The sequence below is a fragment of the Pholcus phalangioides genome, unplaced genomic scaffold, assembly GCF_987345545.1.
Source record: "Pholcus phalangioides strain wild (caught in Gottingen) unplaced genomic scaffold, Ppha-v1.0 ptg000042l_1, whole genome shotgun sequence".
Taxonomy (NCBI): domain Eukaryota; kingdom Metazoa; phylum Arthropoda; class Arachnida; order Araneae; family Pholcidae; genus Pholcus; species Pholcus phalangioides.
In genome coordinates, this window is record NW_028301628.1 from 21,421,091 (window position 1) to 21,441,007 (window position 19,917).

At 34.5% G+C, this 19,917-nt stretch overlaps 1 protein-coding gene and 1 pseudogene across 2 annotated transcripts in view; both read right to left on the reverse strand.

The window, feature by feature from the left end:
- LOC149064646 (uncharacterized) overlaps nt 1-19,917 on the reverse strand; it is an 88,618-nt gene that overhangs the window by 54,292 nt on the left and 14,409 nt on the right. For both annotated transcript variants that reach the window (XM_089254962.1, XM_089254961.1), the window contains exons 4-9: nt 15,345-15,478; nt 14,975-15,048; nt 14,638-14,696; nt 14,236-14,305; nt 14,014-14,087; nt 5,509-5,617 (exon numbers count right to left, since the gene is read on the reverse strand). In XM_089254962.1, the coding sequence (XP_089111088.1) occupies nt 5,509-5,617; nt 14,014-14,087; nt 14,236-14,305; nt 14,638-14,696; nt 14,975-15,048; nt 15,345-15,478 (520 nt within the window). The remainder of the gene's footprint in view (nt 1-5,508; nt 5,618-14,013; nt 14,088-14,235; nt 14,306-14,637; nt 14,697-14,974; nt 15,049-15,344; nt 15,479-19,917) is intronic.
- LOC149064647 (uncharacterized) lies at nt 8,998-12,016 on the reverse strand (annotated as a pseudogene).

Sequence of the window (19,917 nt, forward strand, 5' to 3'; positions counted from 1 at the left end):
TGATGTTATTAAATAACTGGTTCTTGGTTCATATCTATATATATAAAATTGATTTTCTGTGTGTGTATGTCAGGGTTGTTTGGTTTAAACCTTGGTTTTAACCAAGTGGTTTTTTTAAAAAACCAGTTTTTTGATTTCAAAAATCAAATAGAAGTGGCCTAAATATAATTTTTTTCCTAGAAAAAAATATCATATTGGTTCATTATTAGCCAAAATTTTTCATTCTTACCACATTTTATATTCTTGGGAACATTCTGATGGTGTATCTTTAAATAGTATAAGGTGGTATAAGTGGTTTTTTCCCAAAAAGTCTCATAAAAGTGGCCTATTTTTTCATATAAAGTATCTTAGTTATTTAAAGTGATATACAGAAACCAGAAAATTTCTCATTCTTACCACATTTTCTAACCGTTGGCTATATTCTGATGCTCTATTTTTAGAAAATTCATGAATAAGGATGACATTACATATCTAAATGCAGTGGCCATTTATCTCAGGTTTTTTGTTTTGTTTTTTCCCTTCACAAAGAAGCAGCAACAGTAGTGACACCATCATGCTAGGGGCGCGCACGCACCACACACACACAGGTGGTCTTATAATCCAATAAAGACACCAGCTGTCCCTAAAGGACAAAGACCAGTGTACTAGTAGTTACATTACCCCACAGACATTTTCATTTTCTCTACCATAAGAAGTGCCACATCTCATACTGTATATCACCCAGTCTTCATACTCAATAACTTTTTTTTATATGTTCACCATTAAGCCCAGTTAATCATGGTTTTACTGTATAGTAGCAACAGATTTACAAAAAATAATCAGCTATATACAGGGTAGTTATAGTTTTGGAAACAAAACTTCAAATTATACAATAAGAACTACTGGTCAAAATGACTTGAAAATTTGCATGGATACATGAAACAATGAAAATTTCTTTGGCAAAAGAAAAGAAAAAGTGAAAAATGTGCAAGTAGATGATGTTGTACTTGGTCAGCATGATAATACCATTTTGCGTAACCACATCATTTCGGCACTTCAACAACATCAGTGTGTGGATAGTACAACTTTTATCAAGATGCAGATTGCAATACCAGCAAAACAGCTGCTGAAGGACCATTTTGACAATAACAGGATGACATGACACCTGGCTGTCAGTTCACTTGACCTTAACCCTTGCAACTTTTGGTTTTGGGAATACCCCAAAATGTTATGTGCAGTGGTCGAATCAGGTGAATTGCAAGCACATCCACATTCTGACCATGACATACTCTGATCTGTTGTTGAACAAGCATTTTTGTGCTTTCACCTCATAGCCAGAACACAGTGGACAACATATTTAACATTTCTTAAGTTGTAGTTTAATTCGTTCAATTACCTTATTTTTTAATGTTTCTATGAATTATGAAATCGTGCAATGCTGATTAATTTATCAGTTTGCCCTGACTGGCTATCATTTCCATTCTGGGAGCAAATTTCTCACGTGTTGGATGAGTACAGTGTTGTTAATTTTACATTTTTTAATAATTTTTCCCCCTTTGCCATTTAAAATTCCATTGCTTCAGGAATATTCATGTAAATTTTGAAGTCATTCTGATGATGGTTCTTTTTTTAAAGTGTCTTGAAATCACAACTTTAGTTATAATCACCCTGTATATCGTAAATTATTGCAATGCATTAATATGCATTATTTGTGCTTCATTAAATGCATTATATTCACCTAATTTTATCACAGTTTTTGTAAAATAGCTTTCTAATTACTCATACTGAAAGTAACTGGAGAAAAAAACCTTTTTATGACATGAATGTCGCTCTTCACTTGTTAATACAAGATATAAGGAAGACTGGATGTTGTGTAGATATTTATTATTTGAGATGTAAATTTTTTTTTTTTTTTAAGGAAGGAAAAACTCACCTCTGCCTCTACCGGGAGTCGAACCCGGGTCCCTCGATTGCCGGACGAGTGCTCTGACCACTAAGCTACAGAGGAGATAGAGATTTTCCTTCGCTAGAGCGTATATGTGCCGAACGGAACCGTGCAATGGACGGTGAACCGATCAGCCAATAGCTCATGGACGACGAGCCACCAGATGGCTATATATATGACATGAATGTCGCTCTTCACTTGTTAATACAAGATATACGGAAGACTGGATGTTGTGAAGATATTTATTATTTGAGATGTTAATTTAATTAATTAATTTATTTTTTTAAGGAAGGAAAATATACCAATATATCCGTTCGGCATATATACGCTCTAGCGAAGGAAAATCTCTATCTCCTCCGTAGCTTAGTGGTCAGAGCACTCGTCCGGCAATCAAGGGACCCAGGTTCGACTCCCGGTAGAGGAAGAGGTGAGTTTTTCCTTCCTTTAAAAAAAGAAAAAAAATCTCAAATAATAAATATCTTCACAACATCCAGTCTTCCGTATATCTTGTAAAAACCTTTTTATATTATATGGTTAATAACATTAAGAATTTTCGAACACAAAGCAATTTATTGAGTTAAGCAAGAAAAAAACTAAATTGCAAAAGTGGACTTTTGTTAGAATGTAAGAAATTTTGTAGATTAATTATGGGAATAGTGTTAATTACATTAATAAACATTTTATTTTAATTATTAGAAGTTTGAAGGGTTTTTTCACCAACCCTAGAGTGTGTGTGTGTGTATGTTCTCTATACAAATATACAATTTTAGATCGATTGTCGCCAAATTTTGAATATATATCAAATGGGACCCGACTTGAACAATAGGCTACTTCAAAATTTTGTCAGAGCAGGGCAAATGCCCCAAATGGGAAACAAACTGTCGAGCAACAATGATTTTTGGGCCTCAACAATCACTTTTGGAGCGTTTACTTTGGTTATCATGGTTCCCTAGCAATGCGTTTCAGACGTGTATATGCCTTTACAATGGTTTGTCACTTCTTCAATGCTGTACGTATATGTATAATAAATTATGCCTTTATAATGGTTTGCCACTTTTTTCAATCCTCCCAGTAATGAGGGCTTTTTGAATAGACACCATCATGAGCATCACTTTGAGGGTAAGGCAAAGGATGATCCCCATAGAAATCAGTGTTAAAATTGCCGATTTCACTATAGAAATGCGGAAATTTAGTAGGGGGTTTTCTGACACATCAATAATTGAAAAAATTGTATTGACTTCTCGGTTTTTGAAAAATTGAGTTTGCTTAGAATACGAAGCCCAGAAAATTAAATATGAAGTAATTAACCGGACCTACATTTGAGTTGGATATTCATGCAATAAGATTGATTTCAACTTATTTATATCCTCTCAATCATGAAAATTAATGTCTCTGTATTGTCTTTTAATATTCAACTGCATCAATTCATATAGTTTGGATGTTTTTTATCAATGTTATAGCAAGTTATGATTAGGATGTTTTAAAATTAATTATGGGCCCATAAAGTACATTGACGAAATTCCACAGCTTTAATTAAGCATTTTTTGAAGCAGAAACCGGCAGATGCATAACTTGAAGTTAAGGGGGGGGGGATCGAAATACCTAGTGCCCCTTCAAAAAGGAAAAACTATATATTAATTTCTACGTTTCTTTAAATCTAGATTTGTTTCTTTCATGAGTCGTGCCGGAAGTCCTTATACTGGTTACCTTAGACACAGTTTGTATGTCTCTCAAAGAAAAAGGGAGATATCACATGATCCAAAAAGCCCTCATTGAAGAAAACATGGGCAGTGCTGGATATTATAGCTAGTCATGAAATTGAGAATTCTAATCAACTGCAATTGTCTGTCAAAAAATTTTTATGGACTTGGTGACTTTTGCTTAAACACAGACAATTATATTCTTGTGTGTACTTTTATAAAACACATACACTTGCCTGGAATGGAAAATAATTTCAATCTCTTGACATTCCATTTTATACAGGTTTCATAACATGAACTTTAACTCATTTTTTGAAAGTGAAATCCAAAGCCTTTGAACAAGCACATTAAAAATTAAACCTTTCAATGAGCTCAAAAGTGTTATCAGATCTATTGTGGTATAAAAATATACTTTCCAAATAAATAATAGTGGACATTTTAAGATGGGAGAAATATTGGGATACAAAAAAAAAACACATTTTTTTATAAGAAATTTTTTTTTGAAAATTGTGTATTGACAGTTTAATTCATCTATGGCACATGTATAAAACGTGGTTCAATGTTTTGGTGTAAATTAAAATTTTTTTTTTTGAAGTGTCTGTTTAACACTCCCTTCAAACTGTGACAGCAAGATTTTGAAGTTTTGCTACAAACAATGATTTTTTAAAATTATTGGATGCCATATGAAACAAATTATGAAATACCATATGACAGAGTAAATAAATGTGAAAACAAATGAATGAAATGTAAAAAATTATGGCCAGGATACTCTGAAATTTTGTAAAAAAAAGTCTGATATATTTTGTAGACTTCTTTCGGAAATTACCCATATGTAAATTATGCCTCTTTTGCAGAACTTATGCTTACTGCTGAATAACTGTTCACTTTGTCAGACCAGATAGGGCCCAGGCGATGTCCTTTATGAGATTTTAGCTCTTTACCCAGTTGGATTGGGCCATGCAGAAGAGAAATTCATCTCTGCCCTCATGGGGACTTGAACCTGAGGAAGTTCATTCTAGCAAGCAAATACTGATAAGGTTGAAAAATCATATAAAACCAATTAATCAGCATGTTGTGCAGAACTAGCATGTCCTAATTCTGGAAACTAGTTAGCCAATACTGTGAAATCAGTAGGATGGAACTGTACCTTCAGGGCAAAAAACCATCGTTACTCGACACTTTTTGCCCATTTCACACATTTTCCAAGCTCTGACGTACCTTTAAAGTAGCCTAATGTTTAAATTAGGCCCTGTTTGGTACATATGCAAAATTTGGTGATGAACGGTATGAAATTGTGGATTCCTATAGAGAACATACAGACACACATACACAGAAAAACAATTTTATATTAAGTCAAACTCATTTAACGTCACCCTATATTTCACTTAATATTGGCACTATAACAAGTTTGGCATTATATCGAACTATGGAGAAAAATTGAAGATGTTTTCATTGAAATTTTCTGTTGCTATAACAGCGCTTGACTGTATACAGATTTTGAGGGCTTAAGGTACTTACACACTGATGTGCATTAATAAAACTAATTTTTGTTTCAAAAAACACCCCTCAAAGTAAATTGAGTATGAACATAATTACATAACATTCAGATATCTTCAATTATTCAGATTTGGTTCTGAGAATACAGCAAATATTTTCTAACAAATATTTATTTACAGAATACAAGAAAATTATAATCTCGTGAAAAAGTTACATTTTATCTAAGAAATCTCCATACTGTACTTTTTTTCAAGTATTCTTCGAAAATTAAGAATAAGAACACCGTCCAGTTTTTGAAAATTTGTTATCCTATAAATTGAATTGTTGAAAGCAATAAAAAAATGATAAAAGCACATGAAATTTGCAGATTTTTCATGATCAACCAACCTTTCATCTTTTGCTCTATCTTGAAACTTTCATCACTTTCAAGAAGCATTTCTTGATAACGTTTTATGTCACATTTGAGATTTTCTATCATTTTGTTCAAACCATCAATCTGAAAATGTAACAACTTAAATTTAATAATTGTCCCTAGCATACACATATTTTTAATTAATTCATTTACTACAGTTGAACTACAACTAATCTCAAAGTTTTTTTCAAATTTATATTACTGTGTATACACCTGATCATGCATGACCCCATCCCCAGGGGACCACTTAAACAGCAAAAAATTTAAAAACTATGCATAAGCTGACTTCCAGAAATTAAAGACATTACTGAGAAAATATTTAAATTATAAATTGCAATTAAACGACACTTTATGAGACATTGAAGGTTCACCCTGCTTTACATCTCAGACATAAAACATTCATGACTAATGGGTATATCAAGAAATTGTATTATATAACAAACAAGAACATAGGCAAAAGCTTCCTCTGACAAAAGTAACAAAAAGATAAAATAAACATAAAACAATCATCAATCAGACTTATCAATATCAATCTGCCCAATAATAGAGATTTAATATGATAAAAATAATGGGTGAAATTAAGTCTTGAATCTGAATTGTCTATAGAATATCTGTTCTACACGATTAATTTGAGTCCTAGTCTGCAGAACTGGGATCTAGTAAATAGCGGCAAGTACCTCTGCATCGAATGTGATCACGTCACCGATGACAAATAACCAAGATCCAACCTGATCTTCCCTGTTTCTGCTTGGCGGCATCCCTTTCATCACATCATGCAAGAGATGGGGATTAATTTTCAGGAACCGTATCAGCATCTTCAACTCCATTGATATTTTGACTATTTAAAATATCCCCTGCTTGAGAACCATGAGCACCCCAAAAACTAACTTAAGCAATAACTAACTAAAGCAAGTGAACTAAAGTTACTGAGATACTTATACATTAAAATTTTTTTTATTCTCATTGGCCAAAAGATCAGTGAGAATGTTATGGAATTCACTTCATGTTCTGACATCCGACTCCCTTTTAGCATTAACTAACTTTTCTATTAACTAACTATTAACTAAGTTTTTGTGACGCAGTAGTTTTAGTTCTCTAACATAAATATGTTAGGACCATTATTATATCAATATATCCATTATTATGTCATATTAGTCTAAGCAATTTATGAATGAACCCCAGCAAAATTGCACAACAGAAGCTTTTTAAATTGCATTTCAATCAGTAATCATTATTGAACAACATATCCAAAATCGGACACAACATGAGCATTACTGAAAATGAATTTCAAAATGACGGATTAGTTTCCTTGATTTAAGGCAAAGACAACTTGATGTATGCTTTGAATGGAAATATATTGCTTTATTTTAACAACTTAAAACTGAAGTATCTAACAGTACACAAAAGTCCACTATTCCTTTCAAATTACCCTTACCAGATCAATAGGGTAATACATTAAAAATGAAGTGCTTATTCAAACAACTATAATTTCAGGGAACTTTAAACAACACACAAGTGCTTGCATCTCATAATGTATATCTTCAAACATATGTTCACAAATATGTTTCTTGCTTTTTATATTTCAGAATTAATTTTTATATTGAATGACGAATGTTAAAAAGACGTAAGTGGACATAAAAAATTAAGCTGTACTTTGTTCATTCTAACTAGGGTCCTTGATGTAAATAAACCGCTGTACCAATTTTTGATATCACTCTGCATACTTTATTTCTATTGGTGGAAATTTTACCCAACCCTTCATTAAGGTGTTAAAGAACACGTAAAATTTTTCTTCAAATGTGAGATAGGAAAATTCTTTTATTACAAATTTATAGAAATAATAAAATTTTCACTGTTTTTCAAATTTCGTTGAAATAAAAACAGTTGATAACACTAATTAAAATGGGCAGAGGTGTTTCTCAAAATACTTCTAGCCCTGGTTTTATATATTCTGCGGGAGAAGGAAATCGGTATTCAAATATTCATACATTATTACAAAATATACACACATGCTGTAAAATATCCACACAAAAAAATAAAATAGACAATAATTTAAATTAACAAAAAAAAAGAGAAAGAAATTGTTTGAAATTTAATGAAAATTCAGAATTGAATTCAAAATAAGAAAAATAATTGAGCGATAATTCCAGCAACCCCCCACCCATGAAAATTCAGAGTAAATTAAATTCCACAGAATTGATGAAAATTAAGAATTCATGAGAAATTATTAGCATTATAAGTATGGGGAGGGCTCCTCAAAACATGGGGCCCAGTGCAACCATACCTGTCACACACTCCTAATGGCGGCTCTGTTTTTATGGCAGATACTAAGAAATCCTTTACTTATTTTTTATCCATTCCCCCCCAAATTCTAAAATTTTGTTTTTGAGCTAATTCACACACATGATTTTCTGGGTTGAATATTCTATCAAATACATTATAAAATAAAATTATAAATAACTTACCTTTTTGTCGCAGTTCTTTATTACTAACTTACAGGACTATATTTTTTTACTGCATTTCAATATTTTACAAATACAACGCCACAACAGGCAAATTGCCCAACGAGGTGGCTGACGAGAACATCATGGATCCCGAGCCATTTTTTGGAGGCCCTACCTACTACTGCTACACCACACATGCACCCCGCCCCCCCCCCCGCGGAACCCCCAACGAATCGGTACATGCAGGAATGTGCGTGTACGTGTAGTGAAACCTGACGTGAAGTTTTTTTTGTCTCTCTGTAATGCTTGTTATGTGTAGTGCTGCCATCTGCCACCAGTTTTTCTAACTATGAGCGAAGTGTTATGATTGAATGATTTATCGTTGTAGGACTGTTGCTCTCTGTGGCGAGACTTTTTAACAGGGAGATCGGCTCGCATTTGCGCCTTGAAGTTGGGAACCACAGAAAACCAACTTCAGCCGACCACCACGGTGGGGTTCGAACCCGGATCCTCGCATCGCGAGTCTGTCACTATAACCACTCGACCACCACAGCGGCTGAAGATTATTATATGGATACTGGTAGGAGTAGAATTCCTTCCATTTCGCTTTCACTGGATGTTGATGAACTCTGTGATGGATTAATGATTAGCTCTTCAACTGCCAAATCAAACTTAACATCCAGTTGCCACAGCTTCTTCTCCTCCTCGATGATATGAGAAGTTGCATTTCACCACTTGTCCACTGTCACATCCAAAGCAGTAGCTAATAATTCACAGACTTCTGGAAGTTTGAAAGTTTAGTTGTTTTGACCAACAAATCCCTTAATTTGGCCCTAAATTAATTCTATCGGATTCAGGATTCAGCATCTAAAGGTGTGGAGGTAACCAGAGGACTTTGTGACCTGCATGTTTTGCTACTTCATCTACGACATACTTATCACATTCACTTTTGTATTTTTCCACAAGCTGTAGCAGTTCCACTTTGATGAGGGAGTCATCCAATATTTTGTTTATTTTGCATCAACCAGTTGATGATATTCTGTTTCTTCCAAGACGAATTCTGCTTTTTCCCACATGAACACTGTGGTATGGAGCGTTGTTCATCACGACGACACTATCTGGATGAAGATTGGGCAGTATGCTCTCCAACCAGGTCTTGAAAACTTCACTATTCATGTCCTCGTGATAATCTCCAGACTTTCTGGACCCAAATAACAGTAGGCAGCCTTCGACAAAACCACTATCACTTCCAATGTGGGCTATGATTAGCCTTCTACCTTTTCCAATGGAGGCTTTCAACCCTGTCAATAAACTCTCCTGGTATGCTTGTCGTTTAGTCTTTATTGTGCTGTCACACCACGCTTGACTGGTTGTGTGCCTTTCATCGATCTAAGTCTCATCTAAAAAGTGGATAGTTTTACCTTCATCTTGAAAATGCCTGATTGCTCTCAAAAACTGCCTCCACCATAATATTATGCCATCTTTTTCGACAATGACAGGGGTCTTGCTCTCACTTTATATACAAATCCAAGACATGTAATTTAACTTGTAAAGCATCGTTCTTCCTGAATTCTGCAAATCTGGATCGTTATTAATGCACTGCAGAATTTTATTCAAAGTTGGAATTTCATTTCTTCTAAAATAATTGTGGATCATCACCCAAACTGCACTTTGTGCAAAATCATCACATTTACTAAGCACAGGTTTTTTTTTTCCTTTTCTTACCTAGTGTAACAATTGTTCTTGTGTCTTGAAACTTTTTCCGAGATCTCTGTACACTAATTCTTCTGACAGCTGTTAGTTCTGCTGTCATATTCTCCAAGTCTTTAACAGATGAAGTTGGATTTTTCTTTGAGATCTCTTCAAAGACATGCAAAATGATTCTTTTTTTCTGCACTTAGTGGCTTATTTTGCTGGTGTTTTAAGCCCAATGTGCTGGGAACAGATTGACATGTTAATTATTTAGAAAATGATGTCGGTATTAAAAAAAAGTTAAAATTATCCCCAGAAATTATACGTAAAAACATAATGGTCAAAAATATAGTAAAAAAATTAATTTTTAAAAATTGATTTGTATGTACGGAAGGTGAAAAAAAATGAAAAAATATATTGTGAACAGAAAAACAGTGTGCTACTCAAGGGAGCGGTTTGAGCAACACTGCTAAGTTTTTGCGAATGCACCCGTTACGATAAGTAACTCCCCCCCCCATCCTTCGCGTTTCGTAGCGCAGGGGTAAGAAGAAAAAAAAGATCTTGTTTACCACAACAAAATTTTTGCTACATATTTATAGACACAACAGCAAATGATATTTCAACTGGCTTTTTGAAACCAGACACACACATATATGCTGGCAAAGTGAGATCTCTTGAAGTGAGTACTGTTTTACTACTATAGCAAGGAAGCATGTTCTGTTGATATCCAGAGAGAAGGGCGTATCCTTCTGACACTGTAAGGTCACAACGGCAAAAATGCTTTGACCCATCTTTGAAAATTTTTTTTCTTTCCTCCAGATAACGTCTAACACTGAAAAAAATAAAAATTATAAGGTATTTTATGAAACGGGGGCAAACGACAAAGGACTATATTTTTTGGGGTATTGTACAACAGAAAGGTGAAATGCTCAACCAATCATTTTGGGTATCGCAAACATGCTTTTATTTACATTCGGACCCAAGTTAAAATGAACAAAGAATACATATATACTTTTCATTCAGTACGTTAATTAAATAAAAAATATACATGTGTGTGCACCAAAGGATAAAAAAAAGTTTTTGAAGTGCTTCAAAACATATTAAACAAGGCAAGGTACCTCGTGAGAATCCAGATTGAGGTTTTACCTCATCATTCAAGGCGGCAAGTACATTGACGTCATAATTTGAATTATTATTGTCCTGGGGCATACACGCGATAAAGAGACATCTGTCTCACAGTTTGTTATCACGCAGCCACTGGCATGGGGTTTCATTTGCAGAGTCAAATGTCTTGAACAGCATGTGCATGTGGATCGTGATGAATAATTGATGATTTGATGATTACCCGGCATTTTTCAGCATCCGTGTCAAATAGCTGATGATTGTAATTCAATAGTGACGTCCTAATTTGATGGCTTGGTGATTTTCTGTATTTTTTTAACTATTTGAAATAAATAAAATGCGTGAAATGAAATATCACGCAGAGGCGCAGAGTCCTTCTACTTAGAGAGAGAACCCTTTCAGACGAACTCACATAATGAAGTATGTGTCAGTTGGCAGAGAATAAAAAATCACAACATTGTGTTTGGTGACCTTGGAGGTCTTTTCCTTACACCAAGTTGGGCTACATGCAACCCGAGATACATGCAAGGTCACTTCAAAACCGGCAAATTCCATTTAGAACCATGATTGCAATAGAGTTTTGGCACAGTTGGCATCAGATTTTTGCCAGCTGTTAGCATATCTGATGAGCGTCGCCCTGGCAACAGAGTCTGTCTTGGTTTCTATTCTTTTCGTGAGGCATTGGATATTGTGAAATAAAAGGCCTGGTCTAAAACTAGCTCAAATCTTTGTTGGCTGAGAACGGACAAACACTTGGGGGGTGGGGGGAAGATGTATCTCTTCATTCTTATGAAAGCGTAAAGTTCGATCCCATTTTGAGGGGGGGGGGGGAAGAGCACAAATTGAAAATATTTTCATGTCGTATGGCATGTGTGACATTTTTTGTCTTAATACTTGTTTGTGCATTATTGGATGACCTAGGTTTTTCAAGCAGTGAAAATTAAACCAAAACCTCGTCCTGTGCAAGTAAATATGCTAAGTGAACACTTTTCCTTGGTATTTCTTCTCGGCTAGCCTTCCGTTTTGTAATTTCAAAAATGCTATTTTTATCAGTAAATGTCTTCTGACACAAAACATAAACCCTTATTCCAGCTGTTGCAACTACATTACTTTTACTGCTCTGGCTGGTTTCATTTATATCATCTGCTCCATTCTGTGAAACTTTAATGTCTGTTCCATTGCCTGACTTTTGTTCATAAACCACAAAAATATCAGGACTGCCCATTTTATACAGGAAATTAGTTGTTATAAATGCACAAAAACTCAGAAAAAACTCAAGACTATTGAAAAACTCAACCTAGCACGAAAAAATTGGTTTCTTTCTCTCCACAGTAGGGAAAAATCGCAAAAGATTATGGCAAGAGAGCAAGAAACTGAAAATCCACCAATAGGGCGTAAATCTTTCTCTTTCTTCTCTTACGAGAGAAAAAAGTTGTTTTGGTATCCTCAATCTTGCACATGCAAACAGGGTTCCGAAATCAGTTTTTGGAATGCTCCCATTTTCAGATTTTGGATATGTTGTTCAGTAATGACAACTGATTAAAAAACCATTCACAAAGCTTCTGTTGCAATTTTGCCGGGGTTAAGGTAATTTTTATCTCAGTTTGTCTAGACTATATATACACACACACAGCACATGCACTGATGATTTCTGCATGCACCGATTCATCAGGAAGTCCACAGAGGAATATGTATGAGGTGCATGTATGAGTAATAGTAGTGTTAGTCATTGTGGGGTAGTAAATGAGTGCAAAAAAAATATGCAGTGGAAACTCAGTTTACAAGCAGAATTTGTTTTGTGAAAGTGATTGTTATTCAAATTAATCATATATCGAACAAATTTCTTGATAGGAAATAATTTAAATTCTGATGATTCTTTCCATGACTATTCATACATGTGAAAATAGCTGATTAATAAAAATGACATTTAATCAATGATCAATTATAATTATTCCCTATTACCTGCTGGATCACCACAATCTTTTTACATTGCGTGACTTTAAAAAGAAACCCATCTAATGACACTTGCTTTTGCCTCCTTTTCAGAATTTTGCAGAAATGAGAAATTCTACAGTTGCTCACATACTGCTACAGCTTTATATGGGTGGTTCTTTTCTATAAAATTTTGTTCAGCTTCTCACATTTCTCTAATCTTATTTGAACAGAGATTTTTCCTCATTCTTCTCTTGGTCCTCCTCAGACGAGATCATTTCTATAAGCCCCTGCTATTGCACACAATGAAAATTCATCAGTTCATCTATGGTCAACTCTTGCCATGTTCCTCTACAAGTTCTTGAATGTCTTTCCCAAGTACGCAATTGCTTCGAAAAATCGTAGCTTCTGTTCTTGAGCTAACCCATCAAAGCTATGTTAAATAATGCACAGTTCTCTCCAAGCAGAATTAGGAGTTTTCTTAGTGATCCCATCGCAGACTTTATCGATGATCTTGAGGAAGTGCATGATGTGGAAATGACTATTTCAAAACTCTAGGAGGGTTTTTCCCCATTTGGCATGTTAATGGCAAATTAGAGACTGCACAGGAAAATATTCTCCATAGTACATGTGTAACAAAGAACCACTGGTTCGGTTGTGATCATGTGAAACTGAGTAAAAAAAAGCCAAATTTTTGATAGTTATGCAAATTACTTGTTTTGACCAAGTTACTCGTTAACCAAAGTTCCACTTTATATATATATATTTATGTTTCTCTGATTAAAAGCAGAATAAAATCTGTCCATGTAATAACAAAGGTTTAAATATTTTGAACGGGGAAAATGGCAATCACAATGCACTGATGAACAAGTTTTTGTTTCCTTGAGTGAAAAAAAAAGGGGAAAAAAATTCCAGAACCCTGAAAATTAGGCCAAAAGGTAAAATTTTCAAAATGTATGAGGATGTTTAAAATGACATCAAAAATAAGCATGTACGGTAACCCTAGAAAACCCAATCAAACTTAAATTTATCATTCAAAGAATTTAGTTACCAAAAAGCCTATTTTCACCAGGCAATAACTTTTACAAAATTTAGAACAAACGCGGTTATTGAAACAACTGGATAAAAGGCAAAAAAAAAAAAAAAAAAAACCAAACAAACAAAAAAACCGCAGTAATTCAAATATTTTGAGTAATTTAAAAAAAAAATCTAAATCACAGAATTTAAGAGAATGAAAACTTGTAGAGGGACTAAATGCATTTCAATCACAGGTAATGAAAATTTGCTCACTTGATTATCACGTTCTAACATAGCCAAATCCAATGTATTATTCAGATCACTCAATTCTTTATCTCGCATCTTGACTGAAATAAAAATCAATTAATGAACACACACATAAATATAAATAATTATTTTGAATATATGACTCAACATTCTTTGCGAATAAACTTATAATTATGCACGATATCAGCAGAAGCACTTGTATCTACATCACATACTAAAAATGCTTACTAGCATCATTCAAAATAGACATCTTTTCTTTATGAGCCAAGGCCAGTTCCCCATAACTTTGCTGCAACTCCTGCAATAAAATAAAATATGTTTCATTTATATGATATGTAATCTTAGAAAGTATGAACAAAACATAAGGGAAAAAAACAGGATTAACTGAAATCTCTTACACACAATAAAGTACATTAAGCCTGTATATACTTCATCCATTCAATATCCTTCCAGTATACAGCACCATCATTTATATCAAATTAAATGATTCAGATAAACAGCATTAGATAGTTAATATACAGGTTAAAGCATGTAAGAAAGAACAATATTCTCACTTTGAGAATGGAAATATGCAATGTTAAAAATTATTGTTTGAAATAAAAGATGAAATAAATTATTCTTGTCACCTACATTGAGTTTCATCTCCCTTTCCAAATCTTTCTTATCAATCAGTTGGCAAGTTTCATTGCCTAGAAATGAAAAGGAAAAGGGTGAGATTTCAAAGTTGTAAACCTCTTAAAATCATCGTAGCCTGCTAAATTAATCATTGATTATTTGTGATATAGGGGAAAGGAAGGGATTTTGTTTCCTCTTGAGCATACAAAAAACTATTTTGTTCTGACTATTTGTACTTAAACAGAAGTAAATGTTGTTTTCAAGAAGTTTAAAAAAATTGTTTTCGAATTATTTCATATCACCTTAATAAACTGGAATGAGTTCATAATACAATGATATAAATGTAACATACAACACTCAAGTTGCTTTTGTAAGTCTTCAAAAGGTTTCTTCACAACCAAACATTGTTCATTCACCAAGAGATATCTGAAAGTTAAGATAATGCAATACAATTATTAATACATCAACTACCCACATATTAATATCACAAAAACTAAATAATAAACAATCGCATTAATCAAAATCCTTTAGTTAACTTGAAAGTGGAAAAAAAAAAAACTTTTGCTTTTTTTGTTTTTGAAAAACAAATGCTTGCAAGAAACACACTTTTTGATTTTCAAAAATGTTACAATTTATAAATGAAGCTTTTTTTTTTTAAAGCTACAAATATTTCTCTGTGAACTATATTTTTATTAAACATGAGAATTCCACAAGGTTCTTACTTTTGTAAAATTTCTTCTTTGACTTGCAGATCAGTAGTACAGTTTGCAGTAAGCTTTTCACAATCTATCTGAAGATTTTTTATTACTTCTCTTTGTGATTCCAGGGACCTATGCAAGAATCCAATCTTCTGGTCCTAAAGAAAATTTACCAATAATTTAGTTAAAGATTTTCAAACACAAATAAATGTTTCATAATGAGTTTTTGAGAAATGGTTAATTCATTGGGCAATGTTATTGTGCAATACTGATACCAGAAAAATATCACAATCAGCAAACTTTCACCTATCACAGGGGTTTTTAAATATTAGTATTCCTTAATTTTTTGTGCAGGTCACAGACTCTTTTACTGGATGACGTTGAGAACATAATGTAAAAACAAAAAAAGTTAATAATTTTCTCATCCAAGATCACAAGGCGTCAATGCCCCCCTGAAACCTCTCCAAGGACCCCTGGTTAAGAATCATTGATATATCCGAACTTTCATTGTAAAATAATGAATAGCAATTTTTCCCTGTCAATCAATTTTGAAAAATTTGAAGAATGATTAAAAAAATTTAAAGTCTGCAATACAGGGTGGCCCAGAAATCCTGCACGATTTGTTAAAAATATTTAAAAAAATCTATTAAAATAGAGACAAATGGCTTGAAGCATTGGGAAAGAAAAGGTTTCAAAATTTTTTTTTTCTATTTACTATAAATATAAAGCACTGTTATTGTAACTGCTTGCCCATGTTATTTTGTAACATTGGTGTTACCACACATGAAAGTGCTGATGTAAGTAAAATGAATGGAAGTAAAAAAAAATTTTGAAACCTTCTCTTTTAAATCCTTTAAGCCATTTGTCTCTATCATTAACAGCTTTTTTAAAATACTTTTTTCAAAACAGGTCAGGACTTCTGGACAACCCAGAATTTTATGCAAGTACAAATATGAAAAAATTTAAAAAATACACAGATTCAATTAAAAGGTTTGGTGGCCACAGCGCACACAGAAATAAGATCAATAAATTATAAACATTTTTTTCCTTTTCCTTTCCATCAATTTCAATTTCATTCTTTGTAACTCCCATGTTACACAAATAACATGGCAAAAAATTCTATATAGGCTCGACATCCTCCATGTTACTAAAGGTATGTGCACAAGTAGAAATATTTGTATTAAATAGAAAAAGCTTTGAAATTTTCTCCTTCAAATGCTTCAAGTCATTCGTCTCCATCTTTAATAGATGCTTTAAATATTTTTTTTTCAAATCATGTCAGGACTTTTGGACCAATCTGTATAATATGTGAATGATGTATAGTAGACATGCTGAAGCCACTGTGGTGGTCGAGTGGTTATAGTGACGGACTCGCGATGCGAGGATCCGGGTTCGAACCCCACAGTGGTGGTCGGCTGAAGTTGGTTTTCTGTGGTTCCCAACTTCAAGGCGCAAATGCGAGCCGATCTCCCCGTTAAAAAGTCTCGCCACAGAGAGCAACAGTCCTACAACGATAAATCATTCAATCACAACACTTCACTCATAGTTAGAAAAAAACTGGTGGCAGATGGCAGCACTACACATAACAAGCATTACAGAGAAACAAACTTCACGTCAGGTTTCACTACACGTACACACACATTCCCGCATGTACCGATTCGTTGGGGGGTTCCGCGGGGGGTTGTGGGCGGGGTGCATGTGGGGTGTAGCAGTAGTAGGTAGGGCTCGTAGGTAGGGTAAAAAAGGGCTCGGGGATCCATGATGTTCTTAAGTCAGCCACCTCGTTGGGCAATTTGCCTGTTGTGGCGTTGTATTTGTATTTGTATTTGAAAATAATATACAGTGTAGATCCTTTGAAGATCACCAGTTATCAGAGTTATCAACTTTATGCGGAACACATTTATGCATAGACAATCAACTAAATTTGTCTAACTATAGTCTGTTTGTGGTAAGTTTGCAGTGAAGCGAAAAATAGAGAGTGTATACTTGTGCCTCAAAATATAGTTTCCTGTATCAGAGGCTGTTGAGAAGCCACATGTACAGAAATTTTTAGTGTCATTCATAATTTTGTAAATAATACTGAAAACCATTGTTTCTATTAATGGATTGAATTTAAAACTAATTAATTATACAAAAAAATTGGTTGCCATTATCAATGTTCTACATGTTAGCTTTATATTCTCAAAAGTTTCCTTGGCAAATTCACTGTTAAGTGTTGTCGATCTGTATTTTGTTAAAATGATTTTTTTTTCAATTTCATTATATGTTGGAATAAAAAATTAACCACGATATAATTTTTCACATAATTTTTGTATCAAGTCGTAGATTCAGATGAATATTTAATAATTCTGTATAACTTTCTTTTTTTGGAAATGGACCTCAATGAATTTGGATATTGTAAGAAAATGTGCTATCTAATTGTAATTTTGTTGCGTTAACGTGTGGGTGGCTGCAGATACCCATATTTTTACAGTTTTTTTTTAATTAATATTTCCAGCTAACTACTCCATCGATAATGGAGTTGATCTTAACAAACATGACTATAAAATTTTCAAGAATAGTTGCTATTCCTATATGATGTCATGAGTTGGTCCAGATAGCCTTGACCATTCCTGCTTTGGTACCAGAGGTCATTTCTGTATGATGTCATATAAAACCAAATCCAGGGATCGGTTGGCAGACCAGTTTTGCTGTGGTTTCTCTCTCCATATAAGGAAGGTGTGCCATTGCATCGACACTTACTTGTGTGTTTATACTCTGTAACAGATTACCATCATATTAAGAGCTGAACTATTTTTAAGGTGAGTGCATATTATTGTTAGGTCTATTTCTGCGGTTGAGAACCGCTGCTCTAGCCACATGCTCAAGCCATAGTCTGCGGGCAAAATGTGGTCCTCGGAGTAATTCGATGTGGCCCGCGACGTCAAACTTAATTTTGTAAAAATGAAACTTCACCTTTCCAAAGAAATAAAGTCACTCGCGATGCAGTTCCATAACACTCAAGTGACCACCACTACCAGACTAACCGTGACCCCCTACTCTGTCCCACTAAGCGGATATAAGTTGTTTCGTCTCAGAAGACGTAGGCCACACACTCAAGTCACCGGTGCACATTAATGGACCCGTAGCGTGGTTGCACATCACTTAAATGCTCGCAGTATGTTCCCAAATCCCATTATTGATGTGAGGCACATTCCAGATCACTTGAGTGGCCCGCAGTACGATCCCATATCACTTAATTGACTTGCGGGATATTTAAAGATTTTTTAAGTGTCCCCGCGGGACATCTAAAGTACTTTTAAGTGATCTGAGGCATATATATATATATATATATTCCGAAAGAAATACTGAATGAAAACAATGAAAATGAGAAATCACCAAGTAGGCGTACTGTAGTTTCTGTGTTAAAAAACTTTCGCGTACATTAAATTGTAAAATTTTTAAGTTTTTGCCCTCGTTGCGTGTGTCACCTAGGGGAGGCGACGCACGCGAGTGGGAGCGATCATGGCTAATGAAATAATTTATTAGCATTTGTTGCGACAAAGGGAAAATCGGCAGCCAACTGCGGCATTGAAAGACATTTGGATCCCGACCCATAACATATACTGCCACCGTAGGCAATCCTCGACCCAGTAGCGCAGCCTGCCACGCTGCCAACTGCTACCCGCGGAAACGTCAATCTCAAAATGCAGAGATCTTCTCTAGACTTTTTGGATGCATCCGAATAGGAGACACATTACACCAGATCGCTTTGACTGACCGGAATGACGATTCGGAATTACTCTTTCCTACTCTGTGTCAGACTACGTCAGTCTTAATCAGCTTCAGATTGTCGACTGTATTTATAGGGTTTCCATCAGTCTATTGATAATAAACAATGGGTTGACATGTTTGTTGCTTCCAATCGCGGTGAACAAACAACACATTGTTGATTTGATTTTTCATTGTTCATTTGAATTTTCATTGTTCATTTGAATTTTCATTGTTCATTTGAATTTTCATTGTTCATTTGAATTTTCATTGTTCAGCAAAAAAGTGAAGAAAACCGTGCGAGACAGCCACGTATTGGCATACAATGGATAGTACACACGTATCAATGCGCAATACAGAAAAAAGACGTAAAAAAATTTGGAATTAAGCTTTAATTCTTTGAAAATATGGAAAAAAACATGAAAAGATGATTTGGGGCAACAATTTGGTTACATGTAAACGATAAAAAAAAGTACTGTTTAGACATGATGCATGAGTTTTAATAGGGCGTGTGGTCTCCTCGAACAGCTAAGACTGCTGCACACCTGTTTGCCATGGATGCGATGAGGTTATCGATCAGACTTTGGGGAATATTGTTCCACTCCTCAAGAAGTGCAATCTGCAAGTCTCAGACAGTAACAGGCGGCCTTGGTCGCGCAGCAATGCGTCGTCCGAGCATGTCCCAAACATGCTTGATTGGATTCAGGTCAGGAGAGCACGCTGGCCATTCCATATGCTGTATTGTTTCAGCTTCAAGCATGTTCCCCACCAGACGAGCTCTATGGGGTCGGGCATTATCATCCTGGAAAACAAAGGAATCTCCAATGGCTCCAGCGTAAGGGATGAC